General features: G+C 37.6%; 1 protein-coding gene across 1 annotated transcript in view; it reads right to left on the reverse strand.

Annotated features, from left to right (window-relative positions):
- Nucleotides 1-16,786, reverse strand: part of LOC124277153 — a 38,739-nt gene extending 21,953 nt beyond the window's left edge. Inside the window, 11 exon segments of the mRNA XM_046712811.1 lie at nt 1,395-1,469; nt 1,979-2,098; nt 3,405-3,518; nt 7,803-7,905; nt 8,703-8,751; nt 10,095-10,278; nt 10,717-10,870; nt 11,597-11,740; nt 11,994-12,131; nt 12,683-12,729; nt 16,382-16,786. Of these exon segments, the coding sequence (XP_046568767.1) occupies nt 1,395-1,469; nt 1,979-2,098; nt 3,405-3,518; nt 7,803-7,905; nt 8,703-8,751; nt 10,095-10,278; nt 10,717-10,870; nt 11,597-11,740; nt 11,994-12,131; nt 12,683-12,729; nt 16,382-16,715 (1,462 nt within the window). The 5' untranslated portion in view covers nt 16,716-16,786.
- Nucleotides 16,787-19,124: the final 2,338 nt, after the last annotated feature.

Consider the following 19,124-nt stretch of genomic DNA (forward strand, 5'->3'; position numbering starts at 1 on the left):
CTACTGGACTATGTATTAACTTACGTGCAAACTGGTATTTTTTCCGTCAAAGACAGTTTGGCGCAGAATTGTTATAAGTTGTATCTTGTCTTATGAAGAAGCTCAATGGAAATTGAGACTCTCCATTAAAGAGGATATGTCCAGATATGCTGTAACCCATCAAACACTGAGTCTACATAGACTTTACACTCTAATGTATCTGTACCCAGAATATAAAGACCATATACAGCTTGCTGTACTAGTCGGTTCTAAAGCCAAATTCTCAAAAGAATGTATGCTTTCTAATAAGTACTGCTATGACCACGATGCTCACATAATTTTACATTGTGAATCTGCAATGAGCCAAAGAATTTTTTCATATGACACTACTTGACCTACTGGACGTAGAATTATATGTATTAATTGAAATGCTTGATGATGAAGATGCCCTTGTACTGTTTTGTGGTGCAAAACTTCACATCCGTGACCTTCATGAAACAGCATGGCAAAGCATCATACTACATTTTTCAAACTATATCTATTCTTTAATATATTCCTTGATGTATACTTTCTGAACTATCATTGTTGTAAATAACCGTGCTTTGTACATATCATATGTACATATATGTACCTGACGGATGTGTGTTTATGTAATCTTCGAATACTTTTTGGAGGAAATAATGACATTCATTCATTCATTCATTCATTCATTCATTATCAGCTCTATCTTTACAGTCGAGGCGACATTTAACTCACTCACTCACTGACATTTTTTGCACTAAATAAAACTATTGTGTCAATGAACATGCAGATGGTGTTTATTGTATGAGCTGGAGAATAATATATATCAACAGCGTTTGAGTCAATCTACTCTTAACAGTCTGTAAATATTCACCTAACTCAACCCCTATCCCTTGTCCGCTTGCTAGACGCCTTCACTAATATGGTCTAATGCCCATATCATTCTCAAAGGTGCTATCGCTTCTTCCTCCCCAAAGGAAACAATCCAGTTCTAATTAAACAATACAGTTCTTCTCAAATGCTGTAACCCCTTTTTACAAATCACGGAGTGTACTGTTACATCAAACTTTTCTCGATCATAAATTGTTCTTTTGATTACACTCGTGGTATACTGTCCTTCAGTTGCTGAAGACAATACAATGCCTGGAGAAAAGCATGAGTGGGAATATAGATAACATGGCACATGGGGTATTACAGAGGCAGCAAAGAGCTATGGGTTCATAATCTATGTCATAATAAATATAGTTTATAACTAAGAATTTATTGCTAAAATGCAAATAAAAACAAATAGCATATAACATATATCCATTCGTATGGCTACATGGACCGCTGAAAGCCTAGTATTCAACAAACACTACTTGATTACAATCTATGGTAAGTGTTTATATACTTGCCATCACAGTGTTCCTTATCTGGACTTAGCCACAGTAGCGAACGTCTGACGTCCCCACTCATGTCAACACAACTACCTGCAAGGTAAAACAGCCATAAATGCAAGATTGAATGTGTGCAATCCAACATGACCACATAACATTAGCGAATTATAGAAGAAATAGTTCTTCAACCTGCAGACATATGAACGTGCTGTTGTTTTGCTAATCAGATTCTTTAGAACAGTGCAAATAAGACTTAAACAGATTTTGATTTGAAGAAATATTAGGCAATGCCGCATTCTTACAAATGACAGATAGATGAATTTATCATATATACTGTACATATATAGCACATAATGAAGGGTCAATTTGCTAAGTCGTGAAAACCGAATTTTGTTCCAGGTATTGCTAAATTAAGCCTTCTGGCATATTATCTTTATACAATTTATATGAATGATTACATATTTTATGTTTGATCTTCAGACACTTAGCTTTGGATACCAGGTCTGTATGACTTTACATAGGGAGTGGCAAACACCTGAAACTTTGTTTGCTTGAGGCTGTTTATGATTACTAGTATATGGTAACAAAACCTTAACACCTACGGTAACATCTTTGCTTGTCTGTCTGCATCCGATATATATAATTTGCAGTAGCAGGGGGGTTAACACATCTTGTGCATTCGTGACATTCTTGTTTCAAGCAGTTTTCTAGATATGGACACACTGAAACATAAAGGTCATCAGATGACTACATCTGAAGCATAACAGATCAATTCAAAGTAGCATTCCAATTGTTGTGTAAGAATGTTGCCCAACAATACAGCTATTACAAGTGTGGAGTTTCAATGTGCTTCTTTATGTTTCATTTGTGATGTTTGTCTCGTAATGAATATATAACACTGTTGTTACCTCAATACTTCCTAACTGAACGGTTGATATTGTCAGAAAGTGGTATATGAAAGAGTGTTCCGGAAAGGAAAGTCTAAAAATAAGAACTTAGAAAATGATTCTCCATAATTGACCTTCTTTTTTGCAAATCCGTATTCTATTCTCAATCTAAACAAGAAAACTTGTACTGCATTGATGGTATCATCCAGTAAATGAACACTCACTGCGTTATTAATTGAGACATCTTTCAAGACAATGGTCAGATGTATATCCTAGTCAGGTAAATGTCCGTTTTGCAATATCACTGAATGTGTTGACATTTATTTACTTATGGGTTCCCTCTTAAGTGAAACATTACATTTAGACAATAGTAAATATTCAGATAATCAGATTGGAACCACCTTAACACAATTAAGGTATCATCATGTGAAGAAATAGGAAAGTGAAATTTCACCTTCACGGGTGGTGTCGTTTCTGTTGAGATGTGTACAGTACAAAGAAATACAAACTGAGATAATTCTAAAAGCAATGATCAAAGAGTGATGGTCAAATATAGAAGAACTGCCATATATCAAATGACGATAAGACGTTTCAATATAAAACTCGCCTAATCTAAATTCATCCAGTGAACGCCCACGGTGCTGTATGAGTTAACGTTGTAAACAGATCCACGCTATTTTCATTCTCAACTCCCTTTGGTATGTACAATACAGTCTATATGAGAGGTTTCAGCATTCAGTGCAGTCGAAGTCGGAAGTCGAAGTCCGAAGTCATATATCGCAAACAATGGAATCTATATTCTGAGCCGAACTACTGGTCACACAATGAACTCGCCCCGGGGTCTAACGCAAATCTGCTGCTCCTTGGGGTGTCATCGGTCAACTCAGTCAGGTGATTAATAATCCATATATAAACCAACAGTTCAAAATAAGCCCAGCCTATCCACAGAAACAAATTCCGTTTGGTTTAAATGATTATATTACATCCGATGTTGACTTACGGATGATAGACGTTTCCGGTTTTAGGTTACAAAAAGTGTTTGTTTTGATGCCCAATTAACATCCATTATAATCCCAATAATCCCTACATTTACAGGACCAGAAAATATGGATATAAATATTTACTCAGCTTGTTAACTTACGTTGACATGTATGTTTATCTGAGCTAAGTTTGTAAAAATGCTTCGCTGGAGGAGTGTCACACTCAACACAAGTGTGACATCGCTGTGTGCGGCAGTTGGTAATTGAGCTGCACCCTGAAAAACAGTTTGTAGAAAGTGTTAAACAATCATTCTAGAAAATCAAGGTAAATGTACGTGTTTTCCATATTATTTCTTGATTTTGAAACATTTTAAAATTTCCTGCATACATCAATACTTCTGCCATCGTCGGCGAATCAATATAAGTGGCTAATGGATGACATTTAATTATAATATAATCAGCCCCTTAACATCCAAGATGTTATATCGTCCCTTCACAAATCTATATTTCCTCAATAACTTCAGTTTCTTATTTGTTTTGTTGGTTTGGGGGTATTTTTGTTGTTGTTGTTTTTCTTTGTGTTTTTTTGTCCCTCTATCATGGGTTATCTAGATCGCAATTTAATCATTTCTATTGAATCATGGCAATACATATATATATTACAGCCAGCATATTACAATGCGTTAATCGCGTCGCTATTGAAATAGTGGTACATGTATTTCAGTAGCATTACAATATTAGTGTTTTAACTATTGCAGCTGTAACCCTGCTTACGATCGTTACCCTTCCCTACAGCCAGTTCTTAAAATACGTAAACTATATTTAGTTTAATTTTTGCTTCCGAAAACTGAAAAGAAACAGACATCTGGAAGACAGAAGTAAATATAGCCTTTTCATACTGTAACTAACAGAATCAATTGGTCCACAACGAAGATCCTGAATATAACTTACTGTTATCCCCAGAATGTGACACATAAGATGTATCAACGGAAGGTATGTTCTCTGCACATAGAAACATTGCTTGAAATAAAACAGTATCAGTTTAGAGACATCATTTAACTGAGCCAATGTCTGATCCAACCAGAACACTGATTCCCTAAAACTTTTAGTTATAAAATAGTTATAATATATATTTGTGTCATCATTTAAAAATGTCACTTAAGGTTGCACTTTATCATCTCAATTATGGGTTCACAACAATTTATTATGTTCAACAGGCCTTATCAATATCCTCCAGATTACCTCATGACAGCTCAATATTCCCAGCAGAAGCAAATGGAATACTAACTGCTCTTAAATATATTAATAGACATCGTAGATATAAACAATATATCATATTTCAGACTCTTTCTTGCCTTCAGGCTATTAAAAATCTGTCTTGCAAACATCCACTTTTAATTGAGATTATTGAACTATATAATGATCTTGCTTACTGGCCAATACGACATCGTCTTTTGTTGGTTACCCAGCCATGTTGGTATTTTTAGGAACACAATGGCCGATTTTGCTGCTAAGGCAGCACTCAACGAATCTGTGACACCACTTCTCATTCCATACTCTGATTACAAAGTTAGCATTAGAATTTACATCCGTGATCTGATGCAGAAGAAGTGGGACACCCAGGTAGGTATAAATAAATAACATGAAATAAAACCCTATATCGGTTACACCTACTTGGGTTGTCAGTCCAGATTTGAAGAGGTCATCATACGACGATGTCGTATTGGCCACACAAGATACACTCATGAGTACCTATTGAAGGGCGAGGATCCTCCGTTTTGTATCCCTTGTGATGAAAGAATCACGGTCAAGCATGTCTTGCTCGACTGTGTTGAATATTCCATCACAAGGGATATCTATTTCACATCACGAACTATGAAGGATCTTATTAGTACTGTCAGCTCTCATTTAATTATTGCATTTTTAAAAGAATTAGATTTGTTAAACGATTTGTAAATAGATAAATATTTTTTCATTGGCAGTTTGAATTAGTAACTTAGATTGTTAGGGGCTGTATCCTCAAGGGGGGTTAAAGTACTGTAAAATTATTGTCCTCCTGAGAGGGTACGTAAGTCCCAAAACATTTGAAGTAAAATTCTAATCTTCCACTTTTTTAATCGTAGCATTCTTGTCATTTTAATTTGTGGCTTAATTTGCTTACAATCGCCAGCGGCTGAAGGGATGGTGTGAATCCAACTAGGGTCCATGCAGGTAGCTAAGGTACTGTAAGTCCCCATGGACCCTGGTATGGTGATCTACCTTCAGCTGTTGGCGATCTATAGCCCGTTTTTATTTTGTACTGACTATAGTGATTTAATTTTACGTTAGCGTACTAGTTTTAAATTTATAGCTGTGATGTTCTAGTATTTTTACTGTCCTTCGATGACAGGTATTTATGTTCCAACCTCATTGATTTTCATATTTATATAAACTGGATTGTTCTCGTCACAATATGGCTGAAATATTGCCGATGTGACGTTAAATAATAACTCACTCACTCACTCATTGCTCGACGATGTCGTATTGGCCATACTAGATATACTCATGAATACCTGTTAAAAGGTGAGGATCATCCGTTTTGTATCCATTGTGATGACAGAATCACCGTCAAGCATGTCCTGCTTGACTGTATTGACTTTTCCATCACAAGGGATAAATATTTCAATGTCAAAACGGTTAAGGATCTTTTTCTATAACATTAATTATCATTTAATAATTGAATTTTTAAAGGGAATAGAATTACTTGATACATTTTGAATAATATGTTTTAACATGGTAGTATAAATTAGCAACTGAGATTGTTAGTGGCTGTAGCCTCGAAGGGGGTTAAAATATCGTAAAATTATTGTCCTCCTGTGAGGATCCGTAAGTCCCAACACTTTCAAAGTTAACTTTAAACTTACCAGGTTTCTTAAACGTAGGATTTTATTCTTTTAAAGTTTGGCTAAATATTTCCTACAATCGCCAGCGGCTGAAGGGATAGTGTAAATCCAACTAGGGCCCATGCATGTAGCAAAGTCACTATAAGTCCCCATGGTCCCTAGTATGGTGATCTATCTTCAGTTGCCGGTCATTTATAGCCCGTTTTTATATTGTATTGTCTTGCATTATGTTGTACGTTTTTAGTTACATGCTAGTTTTATATCTCTATCTGTGATACTTTAGTAGTTTTACTGTTCTTTGTCAACAGGGTTTTAATTTTTAATTTCATTGATCTATAATATATTTATATGGCTGAAATATTGCCAATGAGACGATAAATTATAACTCACTCACCAAGCTTTATCACCCGTAGGGAGAAATTAAGCATTCTTATATCGCATACGTCACATTGCTATAAACAGAAGTTGCCATCATTTTGGATTTCTCGGCGTAGATTCAGTTAAAACACTGAATAAAATGTATAATTACAAGGAGATATGGTGTAGCCCTACAACTGGAATTTACCAGTGAAATTTAGTTTTCCCAACAAGAACAAGAACATTAAAACCGCACTAATCAGCAACCATCTTCATCTATTCAACGGAGAATATGACATCAGACGTACATGTACGTGGAAAATGATGACAATTGTAGTAGTAGTTTTTAGTATGTTAGTATGTAGATGGTATTTTGTATATATTACATGTGCTATGTGTTGTATTCTTTACATGTGCTATATGTTCTATATAGTACCTGTGCTATGTGTTGTATATATTACCTGTGCTATGTGTGGTATATATTACATGTGCTATGTGCTGTATATATTACCTTTACCATGCGTTATATACATTATATGTGTCATGTGTTGCATACATTACCCGTGCTTTGTGCTGTATACTTTACTGGTGCTATGTGTTGTATATATCACCTGTGCTATGTGTTGTATTCTTCACATGTGCTATGTGTTGTATATATTACCTGTGTTATGTGCTGTATACGTTACCAGTGCTATGTGTTGCAGATATTACCTGTACTATGTATTGTATATATTACCTGTGCCATGTGTTGCATATATTACCTGTGCTCTTGTGATTGCTCTTGTGATTGTATGCCATTATTGTTATCATACTTTGTACTATATGCCTGTGGCCTCTTCAGTAGTAGAATAAAGAGGGAATTCAATATTACCTGTGCCATGTGTTGTATATATTACCTGTGCTATGTGTTGTATATATTACCTGTGCTATGTGTTGTATATATTACATGTGATATGTGTTGTATATATTACCTGTGCTATGTGTTGTATATATTACCTGTGCCATGTGTTGTATATATTACCTGTGCTATGTGTTGTATATATTACATGTGATATGTGTTGTATATATTACCTGTACTATGTGTTGTATATATTACCTGTACTATGTGTTGTATATATTACCTGTGCTATGTGTTGTATATATTACCTGTGCTATGTGTTGTATATATTACCTGTGCTATGTGTTGTATATATTACTGTGCCATGTGTTGTATATATTACCTGTGCCATGTGTTGTATATATCACCTGTGCTATGTGTTGTATGTATTACCTGTGCCATGTGTTGTATATAGTACCTTTGTCATGTGTTGTATATATTACCTGTGCTATGTGTCCGCTCTTTTGCGTTGTTGTCGCCCTCCAGTGAGCAGCCACAATGGAACTCGTACTTGACACCGCTTTCAGATAGCTCGTAAACACGAACCTGAACAATCAAACAGCCTCGACATTTGACTAGTTGAAAAGCAAATATATACATCTGTATTATATGAGTTCAATATACATTCTTTAGACAATTTTCTGGTATGTATCTAATATTGATTTGTACTGGAAGGGCAAGCAGGTCACGTGGCAAATATGAAAGTTACGAAAGAACATTTTCACCCTTCTTGGTGGTTTGGTGCTGATAGACTCAAAATGAGTTCAGTTAGATACATATACCTATGTTGAACGAAATAAAAATATGCGGTGGTTTGGAGAACTAAATCTCTGTCAAAGATTACTGGCATTTCAACTAGAGTTTTAGGTAAACCTGGTCATCATATTGTCAACTGACCACACTGGTCAAATTTGAAAAGTCTTTAGGGTATCATTGTAGGGTATTTATAAAACTGTGATTTCATAATATTACACCAAATTCTTAATGAATTCGTTCCTGTCTTGAGCAAATCCATTTTTTTATCTACGTGATCCTAAAAGTGTTAAATGAAAGGTGCAAAACTACTTCCCATGATGCTGCCCAGTGTGTCACGACTCTGTGAATGATCATTTATATATGCAGTTGACCTATTGATGGTATCACAGTACCCGATGATCATTTATGCGTGGTATTGACATGCTTAGCAGATCCTGCTACTCATTTCAGGTGATATAGTTTTGAACAAAGTGAAATGACTGCTTTACAGTGGACTCACAATAGTACGTTTATGCATGGCCATAGTTCTTATATGAAAGACAGTAAGAATGAGTAACAGTAGACACTGATATATGTCAATACATTACCCAGTCAAGATTCCATCCAGCCCTCGATCCTGAATTATCATGCCATATTCTGAAACGTGAATCAAAATAACATCCACAGGTTAACAAAAATTAACATATGAGTACATTTGAAACACACATATGTGTACGTTTTCCAGACAGTATTGCCCAAAAAGCATAGAATGTACCAGTCACCCTACACAATGACGTATGTTGATTCTAAATTTGACTCTGAGTGCCGTATCAAAGATATGTTTGATTCATAATAGAAATGAATAGAAGTTATATAGCTACGGAGATCATTGTCGAAACAAGCAATATTTCTGACGTTAACTCTTTAATGCATTCTTCGTGAGCTCAAAAGGGTCGATTTGAGTCACAGAGCTTAACAAACATACAAGGTCAGATTTTCCACGTAAAGCAGATTCTTTAATACCTATTGCAAAATATGCCGCCATCTTGGATGAAGATAATTCACCATTACGATAGATTTTACGTCAAGTTTAGGGCTATAATATACTGTACTAATTTTACGATAGTATACTATTTCCTTACGGCAACTTTACAAAACATGAGCTGTATCACTTTATCTAGTCAAACCAACAAGTCCATTTGGAATTGTGCATCCTGTTGCGTTTTTATTCAGTTACTCTATAACAGGACTTTCGAGGATTCGATCACATGACAATCTCAACACATGCACACGCCGGGAAACTGGAGGTTACTGAATTTTTCATGACGGTGTGCCATCGGTCAGATAGGATATGCTGCCCGCAGCACCCCTTCCCCAAACTTTTTGCGAGCTTCGATATCATCACCACTTCCTAGTGATTCATAAACACCTGCGTTCCTAGTATGGGGATCTACCTCCAGTTGTTGGCGATCAATGGCCTGTTATTATATTGTATCATCCTCTACAGTTAAACTGTTTTAGATTTAATCACTAGTTTTAAATCTATTTCTGTGATACGCTAGTTGCTTTACTGTCCTTCGTCGACAGTATTTATAATTCATTTTTAATCATTATAAATCTATAATTTGTTTTAGTCACGCTATGGCTGAAATATTGCCGATGTGACTTAAAATCTTAACCCACTGACTCATAAACACCTGCTCATGATATAGAATCGTTCAAAGCATTACAAGTGTACGCTTTAACAACTCGACTACCCTATCCCCCTACCTGTAGTACAAGCATTACTCTACAAAAAATGCCTCAGATAAACTTTACCACCACGTAATGGAATGACCACACTTTTCAGCATACGTTCTCTGAAATGTTTATTTTCTGAACATAGTCTACCGTAATTGCGTATTCCGATTACTTAAATTGTAGGATTTCCACTGTATTATAAGCATGTGCTTGTGAATCAATATTGCTTGCATTACAGTAGAACATCACCTGTCGTTTACCTTAATTTTTGTATCACACCTATTTCCTCAATACTGACGGTGTTTTTAGCAACGTCTCCTCTACCAAATCCTCCGGTCATGTGCATGTCTCTCGTCGTGCCTTTATCACCTGTTAGCCTGACGTACACTTTGGCACCGGTACCAGAAAACCAGGCTGAACTTGTGCGTATTTCAATCCTTAAACCTGAAACAATATATCAAAAGTAAGTTGATGCACGATGTAGATTTTATGTTCATATAGGACGTGTACTGATAGATTTGCTCCAACGGCAGACATAAACAACTTTGATAATGTGACCAATGAGTAAATAAAATTCGAGAGTTACTTGTAAAGTGTTTCTGCAAAGATTGAAGGCTACAAACCCATATGTCCATACAAATGTCCATAATGTACAATAAAATAACTAGATGCTTGATGGGCATTTTATATTAAAGTTGGAAGGTTACAGAATTACGTATGGTATGGATTTACAAATTCTTTAATATGTCGTGTAAATGAAATAACTAGCAAAAGTAATAGAAGAAATGCACGTAAAACGGGTGTGAATGTGTTTATCCGTTGACACTCGAAGGGATTCGGATGTAACAATCATATACTGCTACTCAGATGTTAGGTTATTACTTCTACTTAGAGATCGTCGTTTTCGGACTAGACGCTGAAGGTGTTCCATCTCAGATACATTCCTCGTACAGTAAAACACAGATGGACGGGAAAGGTTTGTAGAAATGACATCCATTGCTTCTGGTATTCCAAAGTGATTACCACGCCGAGCAACCTGTGTTACAAACGTATCATTTAGTCTATCAGAATGTAGAAATACAACTTAAATTTCATCAGGAAGATAGTTTTATGGATGTCAACTAATTTATTATGAGGAACACAATGTAACGGACTATATACTTACTCCTTCCTTTTAGGTGAATTCAGTAGCTGACTTCTATAAAACTATCTTTCTTATGTGTGTCACTTCTAAATGCCACTCCAAGACCTAAATTCAATTTCAATTTTATCAATTACATGCTGAACGAAAAATGCGATTTTTCTCAATTCATATCTTGAACACAATCAAATGTATGTGTCACAAATTAATTGATCTGACCTCAGTTCAAATGTAAGAAGGCGATTGTATGGACCAGAGATGTTCATGTATTGTAGTAATGTCAGTTTACTTGTGCGAGGACCCATTGTAAGGATTAAGTCCTTCAATCAAAAAGCGTGTGACAAGGGAATTTCTGGGCCTTCTGTCCTGCGTCACCCTGCTATACCATGTGTTATCACACAAACAACCCATCAAGATATTCCTCTTAACAGGAAGGAGTCCCGGCTTGGATGGTATAGTGAATATATATGAATACCGTCAGCATGTTTATCTTGTTCGCAGTTATCTTGTTTAAGTGATACGATGGAAAACTAATACTTATGACTTATGAATGTTTCGCTGAACATAATATTAATATGCATAACTACGATTATATGCATCATGATATTGTGAAATGCTGACCTGTAGTGAGATCTTTGTGATGTTTCCGAAAAACTGCCCCCTGTAGATGAAGGTTCCTTTGAGCAGAGAACTGAAGGATGCGGCCATATGTCTCATACTTCCCGCACTAGTCTGGTTTGTGCCCGTGAAGAAGGTGATGCCAACCTGAATTAAAGTTCAATTACTGAATGTTCAAATATGCGTCACATATGTCATTCCGAACTGTAATTATTAATGCAATGCATTCAGGACCTGTTCACGAATGATTCTGATTATTACTTGAGTTGAAGCTGTCATGTTGTGTGAGAATAACAGCACATTTGAATGCAGGGAAATATACTTAGTATTTATACAGTATACAAATTTATAAGAAGAAGCTGAATTTATTCAGAAACACTAGCTATTGGAATGTACTCACAGGAATATCTCTTCCCACACTGACATCAGCCATTTCGTTTGCTAAATACGTCCTAACGACATATGAAACATTCTGCATGGTTTCTTTCGATCTTCCGATTGCAAACTGAGAAGAATGTGTGTAGAAGTTGACATCAGCCTGTAATGCAGAAACTCCAGTGAGCACTCTCAGTTATTTGACACATATTCTTTTCATGGTTTTAAACACCGTAACAGCCACGTTTACATCTATTTTACATAGATATAATCGCCTCCGTGGTCTACTGGTCTAAGCGTCTGACTGGAGCGCGGAATGTCGATGGTTCGATCCTACGTAGAGTCGTATCAAAAGACGTTAAAGTATGGTGGTGGTGTTATCCTGCCTTCCGCTCGGCGAAAAGGGAAAATACTTTGAGCGGGTATGCTGTGATCACATAAAAGAGGGGGTCTTATGTGGAACTGCAAAATAGCATTGCGGTGGACTATCACGAATAACCGGCATTAGTCTGGCAAGTACAAACCCGAGCGCGCCCTCGCTCGCACGCACACGCACACACACACACACACACACACACACACACACACACAAAAGTCGAGATCACTTTCCATTTAACATACTTCCCTGTCCACACATCCAATAAAGTATTAGTTGAACAGTGGACACGGTGATAGGTAATTAATTCTTTATATCATAAACTTATGTTGTTTTACCATGTGAACAGCATGATGTCTGCAGTTATATATGTATGCGTTGGAAACTGAAAAAGAAACAAAATAAGTATCAGGATTGAATCTCACAACTTGTGATCCATATTTCATATTCCAAATGTATAAATATATATATCATGTCCAACTGAATCACAGAGCCATGTCATGAGATCATGATATTATGTGAGTAATGTGCGACTATGGATTCTTAAGGTTTCTGGGTGTGTGTGACATGCTTGTGAGCATGATTATATCGGGTGTCACTTGTTGGACAGAATACGCCCATCTTTCGTGAACACCCGGTATAAACACTATTTGATATTTTTTTATATACACATGCGGATGGTATAGTCGGTATCTCACAGTCGACGCTGGCTTTGGGTTTGAGAAAGGTCTGTCGCTTTTATGTTTCTTTTACAATCGTCTTAAATGCCAGCTGTCTCTATTTTATTTACCAGAATGGAACCTATAATTTTATTTTATGGTATATACAAGAGAGAATCATGTGTGACAGTAAGTACCACGGCAAAACAGGTTATCGATAAATCAATAAAATCACTTGCAGTGGTGTGTTTAACAAGTTACAGGCGCCGTTTTGACTGAACGAAGGGGTTGTTAATTTCAGTGTTGATTTAAGGTTAGATTGATTGATTTCTTTCCTGGGGAACGTGGGGAAAGTAAGGTGAAAGATCAACCGTTTAAGCGTTATATCAAGCATTGAGTGAGTAAATCAGTGCAGTCCGCAATAGTCTTTAAGACTTGGCCAGACGGTTTGCCCTTGATATTTTGAACAGCGTCCAAAGCCGCCAGACAGCAATGACAAACTGTCAAATAACCGACCGTGATCACCTGACCTATTGAGTTACCTCATACGGCAAGCAGCAATGTTTTGGGGGCCTTTCGAGAAACTGTTCAGCAATTAAACGTACTAAAATTCGAATTCAGTTGCTCACAAAAAGTACATTTATAATTCAAAGTAAAACCGTAGAACTTTTAGTCTCAATAAAGACGACACATAGCCTTTATGTTTACTTTCGGTGTACATGCATGGCGTTCGGTGTTATTGCTGTTGAGATGCACACATGCAAGAAGGACTACTAATAAAGGGATTAAATGTCATTTTGTTGGGAACGTTTGGACACTCTTCACGACACACACCGATGCACAGTTTCAGAATAGCAGAACTGTAATGCGTTGGTATTATTTAACACATTTATACTTTTCAATAGAGATGGGGTTTTACACCCGATCTGAACAGTTATGGGGATATTAATGCCAGTTCACTGCTCAAAGGAACATTCATCCACAGAGGACAGCTGTTCGGAAACACCCCAAAACTCTCATTACAGGTAAACATTTCACAGTATCATAATGAAAATAATGGTAGTAATGCATAGGAATATAGCGAAACATTCATCAGTCAGAAGTGATGCCAGCCATCGTCTCGTGGTCATTTTCATGTGGTGTACAGGCCGTTACATTTCAAAGCAACATTGACATCCGATCACGACCAGAAGAATCTGTTCTTTAACAAAACCCTTTAGATATTTGTACCAAATGGCAAAGAAATCTTATCGCTTACTTTGATTGATATTTTAATATTGCTTGTTGTAGGTTGTAATTGAATTCTGTCCTGTCGCTCTGTTGTGGATTGTCACTTTAATTACTTTGCTGGAATTTGTTTTTACGTGAAAAGCTATTTCACTGTATTATACAGTTGTTAATTGTAATGTAATATTTCTTTACTGTTTCTTTTCACGCTGAATTGTTTTGAGTACAGATTTACTTGGAACACTTGTCAGCATAGGGTATATGGTAGCTAGTGTTAAACAAGGAAACGTCTCCTGTCACAAATACAAATGCATCATTGCGCCTGTAGTGGTACATAGGGTGGTTGAAATGTTCGGAACAACAAAGGGTGGGCAGTTGACTGTTTAGATACAGTACTACATTCCATGCTGGCGGACTACACTTGCTGAAAATACATGACCGGAGAGCATTTGTCAGCAGGAACCATAATGACAATTATTGTCTGTAGATGAGAAAGGACCAGATTAGTACTATCGTCAAGCATTTCTGCAAGTGAAAGGGTCAACTCAACAGCTGAAAAGTGACGGAGTTCAACTTCAATTCAAACCCTTTTGACTCCTGATCTGAGTTTCAAGGTCCATCATCTTCCTGAGAACGTTCTAAGCCTCCGATGCTGATCTTGTTCCGTTTCTGAGATATTCTAAATGTGACCATGACTTTCTATATTTCTAGTTGATCGTGCACTCATATTTCCAGTGTATTTGGCATTTTTAATAACCGTTGAGTGTGCTCCTAATTAATGTTCAACACACAAATGAATACGCTTCCTCAATTTTTTTAAGAGGTTCGAATCTGATATCCAAATTGGAAAATCAATGTATGGTCATTTCTCGTAGTTTTGTGTTCAAAATGTAATTTAAAAGTTAAATATATGCTCCGTTGTTTTTCTTAATTTCTCCCAGAACACACATTTTGGCTCGCGAGGGGAGGAGAGGGTAGGGGAGGGAGGAATATTTGTTTATCCTACTGTTGTCACAGTATGTTTGGTCAAAAAATGTTCAGCTTTGACACAGAACATTTTGGAATATCTTTACCGACATACATGATACAGCGGAATTTACCTATTCCAAATGCGTGTTTCAATCGTTTCATAACGTCACCTCATTAAAACATGTTTCCATTCAACTTACTGATTTGGGGCGGTGGGGCCAAGTGATTAAAGCGTTCGCTAGTCACGCCGAAGATCAGGTTCGATTCCCCACATGGGTACAATGTGTGAAGCCCATTTCAGGTGTTCATCGCCGTGATATGGCTGGACTATTGCTTAAAGCGGCGTAAAACCATACTCACTTACTGATTTGGGATAATGTTTTTCAAATAGTGAGTGAGTGAGTTGGGTTTTACGCTGCTCTTATCAATATTCCAGCAATATCACGGCGGGGGACACCAGATGTCTTTAAAATATACATGATAGCCATTTAATTGCGCATTTAACTTTCAATAACCCAGTGATGACACAAGTTGTTTACGGAAGAGGTAAGCATGCCCTGCCCTTCCGGTAACACCCGCCACTCACAAAATGTGCCTGAAAATGGCAGTTTGATTTGCCTGTCGCCGCACAGCAGTACACCTGCCATGCGGCGACGGCCTGTGAACACACCAGTCAATCAGGTGGTCGATGGACCGGTAAGAAAACAAAACAGTTAGATAATTTTACATTACGACTCCTGTGTAGAAGTACTGATATTTCGATACTTATAAGCAATGATTTCAAACGCATTGGAGGTCAGTTGTACAAACGCATTGGGGCCAGTTGTAATGTCTCGGACCAAACATTTCTTTTGTTGACTGGGGTGGTGGGGTAGTCTAGTGGTTAAAGCGTTGGCTCGTCACGCCGACGACCCGGGTTCGAATCTCCACATAGTCAGTCAGCCAGTCAGTCTTTTGTTGTCTGAACATACATAAATATGTTACTGAAGTTCTTATGAATTTTGGGAATTCAGTCCATCAAAACACTGACCTTGTAGAATTAAATATAGAACCATCGTGTGAAAGAAATATCCTTCTGGCTAAAGGGAAAATAGCTATAAAACCTATTTGAATGGATCACTACAAATATCAAACAGGACCAACATATCTTTCAGGTTTTAACATTTTAAAGCAACTCTTTACCTTCTTGGCAGCAGGTGCTTGTCCATCCCTGTCTGCACCTACACAGACCGGTGTCTTCATCAAACTTCCCTCCATTGAAGCAGAACCTGTTGCACGATCTGTTGGTTTCGGGGACATCGCCAACGGACTTGCTCTGACATCGTTCTAGGCATGCTTCCGTGGACTCGTTGTCATGACAACAACGTGTTCTGTTCCTGGTTTGGTACCCTCCACCACAAGATCTACTGCATTCTCCCCACTCTCCCACACTCCAGCCACAGTCCGCTACACATGTTCCACGTGCAGAGTCGATACCAAGTGTTGATATGAGCAATATCAACAACAATGTCGACATGTTTCCCAAACAGTGTATGACCCGTCACAGTTAATACCATTCATTGGACGTCCATGTAACTGTGTTCTCTGTCTGCTATCATACACGTGTCTGTCTTGGGCAACCAACGCAGTGCATGTTATCATCGTGCAAGGGGCTTATCGCAAAGCTCAAACAGCGAATAGCAAAATAGACTGTGTTATCATTTAGACTTGGTCCAATGATATTTCAATAACAGGTTACACTTGTCTCCGCCTTGGGTGGATCTTTAACCTTTTTCGTAGTTCTTTGAACAGAAGAACCAGATTAACCAGTTGCTTCAGAGATGGAACTGCCTCGTAAACTGTTCATAAATGCAGTTTCAAGTAGTGGCAATATTCACTAACACCACAGAGTGCGTGAGTTAATATTTAACGTCACATCGGCAATATCTAAGCCATATCGTGACGAAAACAATTTATATAGTACAAAAATAAAAAAAACATTGTGAAGAGTTAAACCTGTCGACGATGGACAGTAAAAATACTAGAGTATCACAGATATGAACATAAAACTAGCATGTAAAACTAAAACAGTGTAATTAAAGAAGACAATACAATATAAAACACGGGCTATAGATCGCCAGCATCTGAAGGTAGATCACCATACTAGGAACCATGGGGACTTACATTACTTTTGCTACCTGCATGGATCCTATCTTGATTCTGCCTTGTAAAGAACATTATATGCATGCAGGTGTGTGTGGGAAATAGCAGCATGTAAACACCCATTCATTAGCTACATTGCATCAGCCGTATCACTTGCAGTACAATTATATTATAAGCGCTTTGTTTTTCTCTCCATCATTGGATGACAATCTCAACGGCACATCGTATTTTCAATCTCCACTCCCTGGGGACCATACAACTAGTGCAGCCACTAGGCGCACCAAGTTAATGTACCTTTCCCGTCCCTACGAGGTACCCATTCACAGCTGGGTGGATTGGGACACATACTAGTAGTCACAGTAAGTTTTACTGCACGTTGCTAGGTGTTTGCACGTAATCATGCGGCCACCATCTGGTCATTTACCAACTGATTCATGGGTTCTTTTAAGTGAACAGGGCTGTGTACTGTACACTAGGGCTTGTGACAACACTGAAAGAGTCTGCACTCAGTCTGCACAGTTGACTCCAAGGTTGACTCGATCCCGGCACCCCCAAAATCGCTGGATCACTAGCCTGGCGCCTTAGACAGCTCGCCCGCCACTCCCCCAGTTACAGGACACAGTTACATTTTCTTTACCATCACGAAACCCCAGAATGTTCCAATAAGGTGTCAGCAGAGGAGCTACATACACTACAAAATGGGTTATTGTTTTCTTATCCATCAAATGTGTGTGTCTACAATCAATATTTGCCAGACACGTGTACTTATGACAATTCATAACGATCAGATCAGTTTCTCTTCTCTGTGCTGTTTTTGAAGAATATGTGAAAACAATATGACTAGTGATCCCAACGTATTACGAGTAAGGATTCCAACTTTGATCAACATTCAAAACAAATATTCAAAATCTCAATGGTTTGTTGTTGCATTTTAACGACTTTATTCATTTAGTCGTGCCGTCGGTTAAAGCCGGACGTCGTCTTCATGGAAATCATGTATAATCGTGGTGGTTACTTGTACTTTCCGTCCCCATACCAGTGTATTTAAATTTAACGCCTTTACTGGACATGATTTTTCAAGGACTAATAGCATGAAGCACTGTCCACGGCAACAAAGTATAACACAAAGGTAGCATATCACACATATTGCGAACCACGTGAACACTTCCTCAGCTAATTAGGATAATAGTGAGTGAGTATGGTTTTACGCCGCTTTTAGCAATATTCCAGCAATATCACGGCGGGGGACACCACAAATGGGCTTCACACATTGTGCCCATGTGGGGAATCGAACCCGGGCCTTCAGCGTGACGAGCGAACGCTTTAACCATTAGGCTACCCCACCGCCCCAATTAGGATAATAATTACTGTAACATGTAGAAAGGTATTATCCTATACTGTATACATGTTATATTCGCGAGGTCTACGCGTCTAAATACACCACACTGCTCCTCACACTCGTCACTTTGTTATCGACCAAGTCTGGACAGATGATTGCGATCCTATCTAAGACACAATCTGTCTCAGACGACACGCTCGATATATTTTAAACACTTTTCAAGTATACAACAGTAAACATGTCAATCGGTCTTGAAATATGAGGTGTGTTGTTCCTGTTGCCTAGCGTTACAAAAAGAGACATACAAAAACAATGTAGTTACTTTGTGAGTGGGAATTGAGTCACAGATCTATTCTCAGTCACCATTTCCCTTCAACTGATATACCCGCCTAAACTTGAAATAAAAAAGACTGTCTTTCTGTTTTGTATTTAGATCTATGCATA

The sequence above is a fragment of the Haliotis rubra genome, unplaced genomic scaffold, assembly GCF_003918875.1.
Source record: "Haliotis rubra isolate DU_JTF1 unplaced genomic scaffold, ASM391887v1 Scf1056, whole genome shotgun sequence".
NCBI lineage: Eukaryota > Metazoa > Mollusca > Gastropoda > Lepetellida > Haliotidae > Haliotis > Haliotis rubra.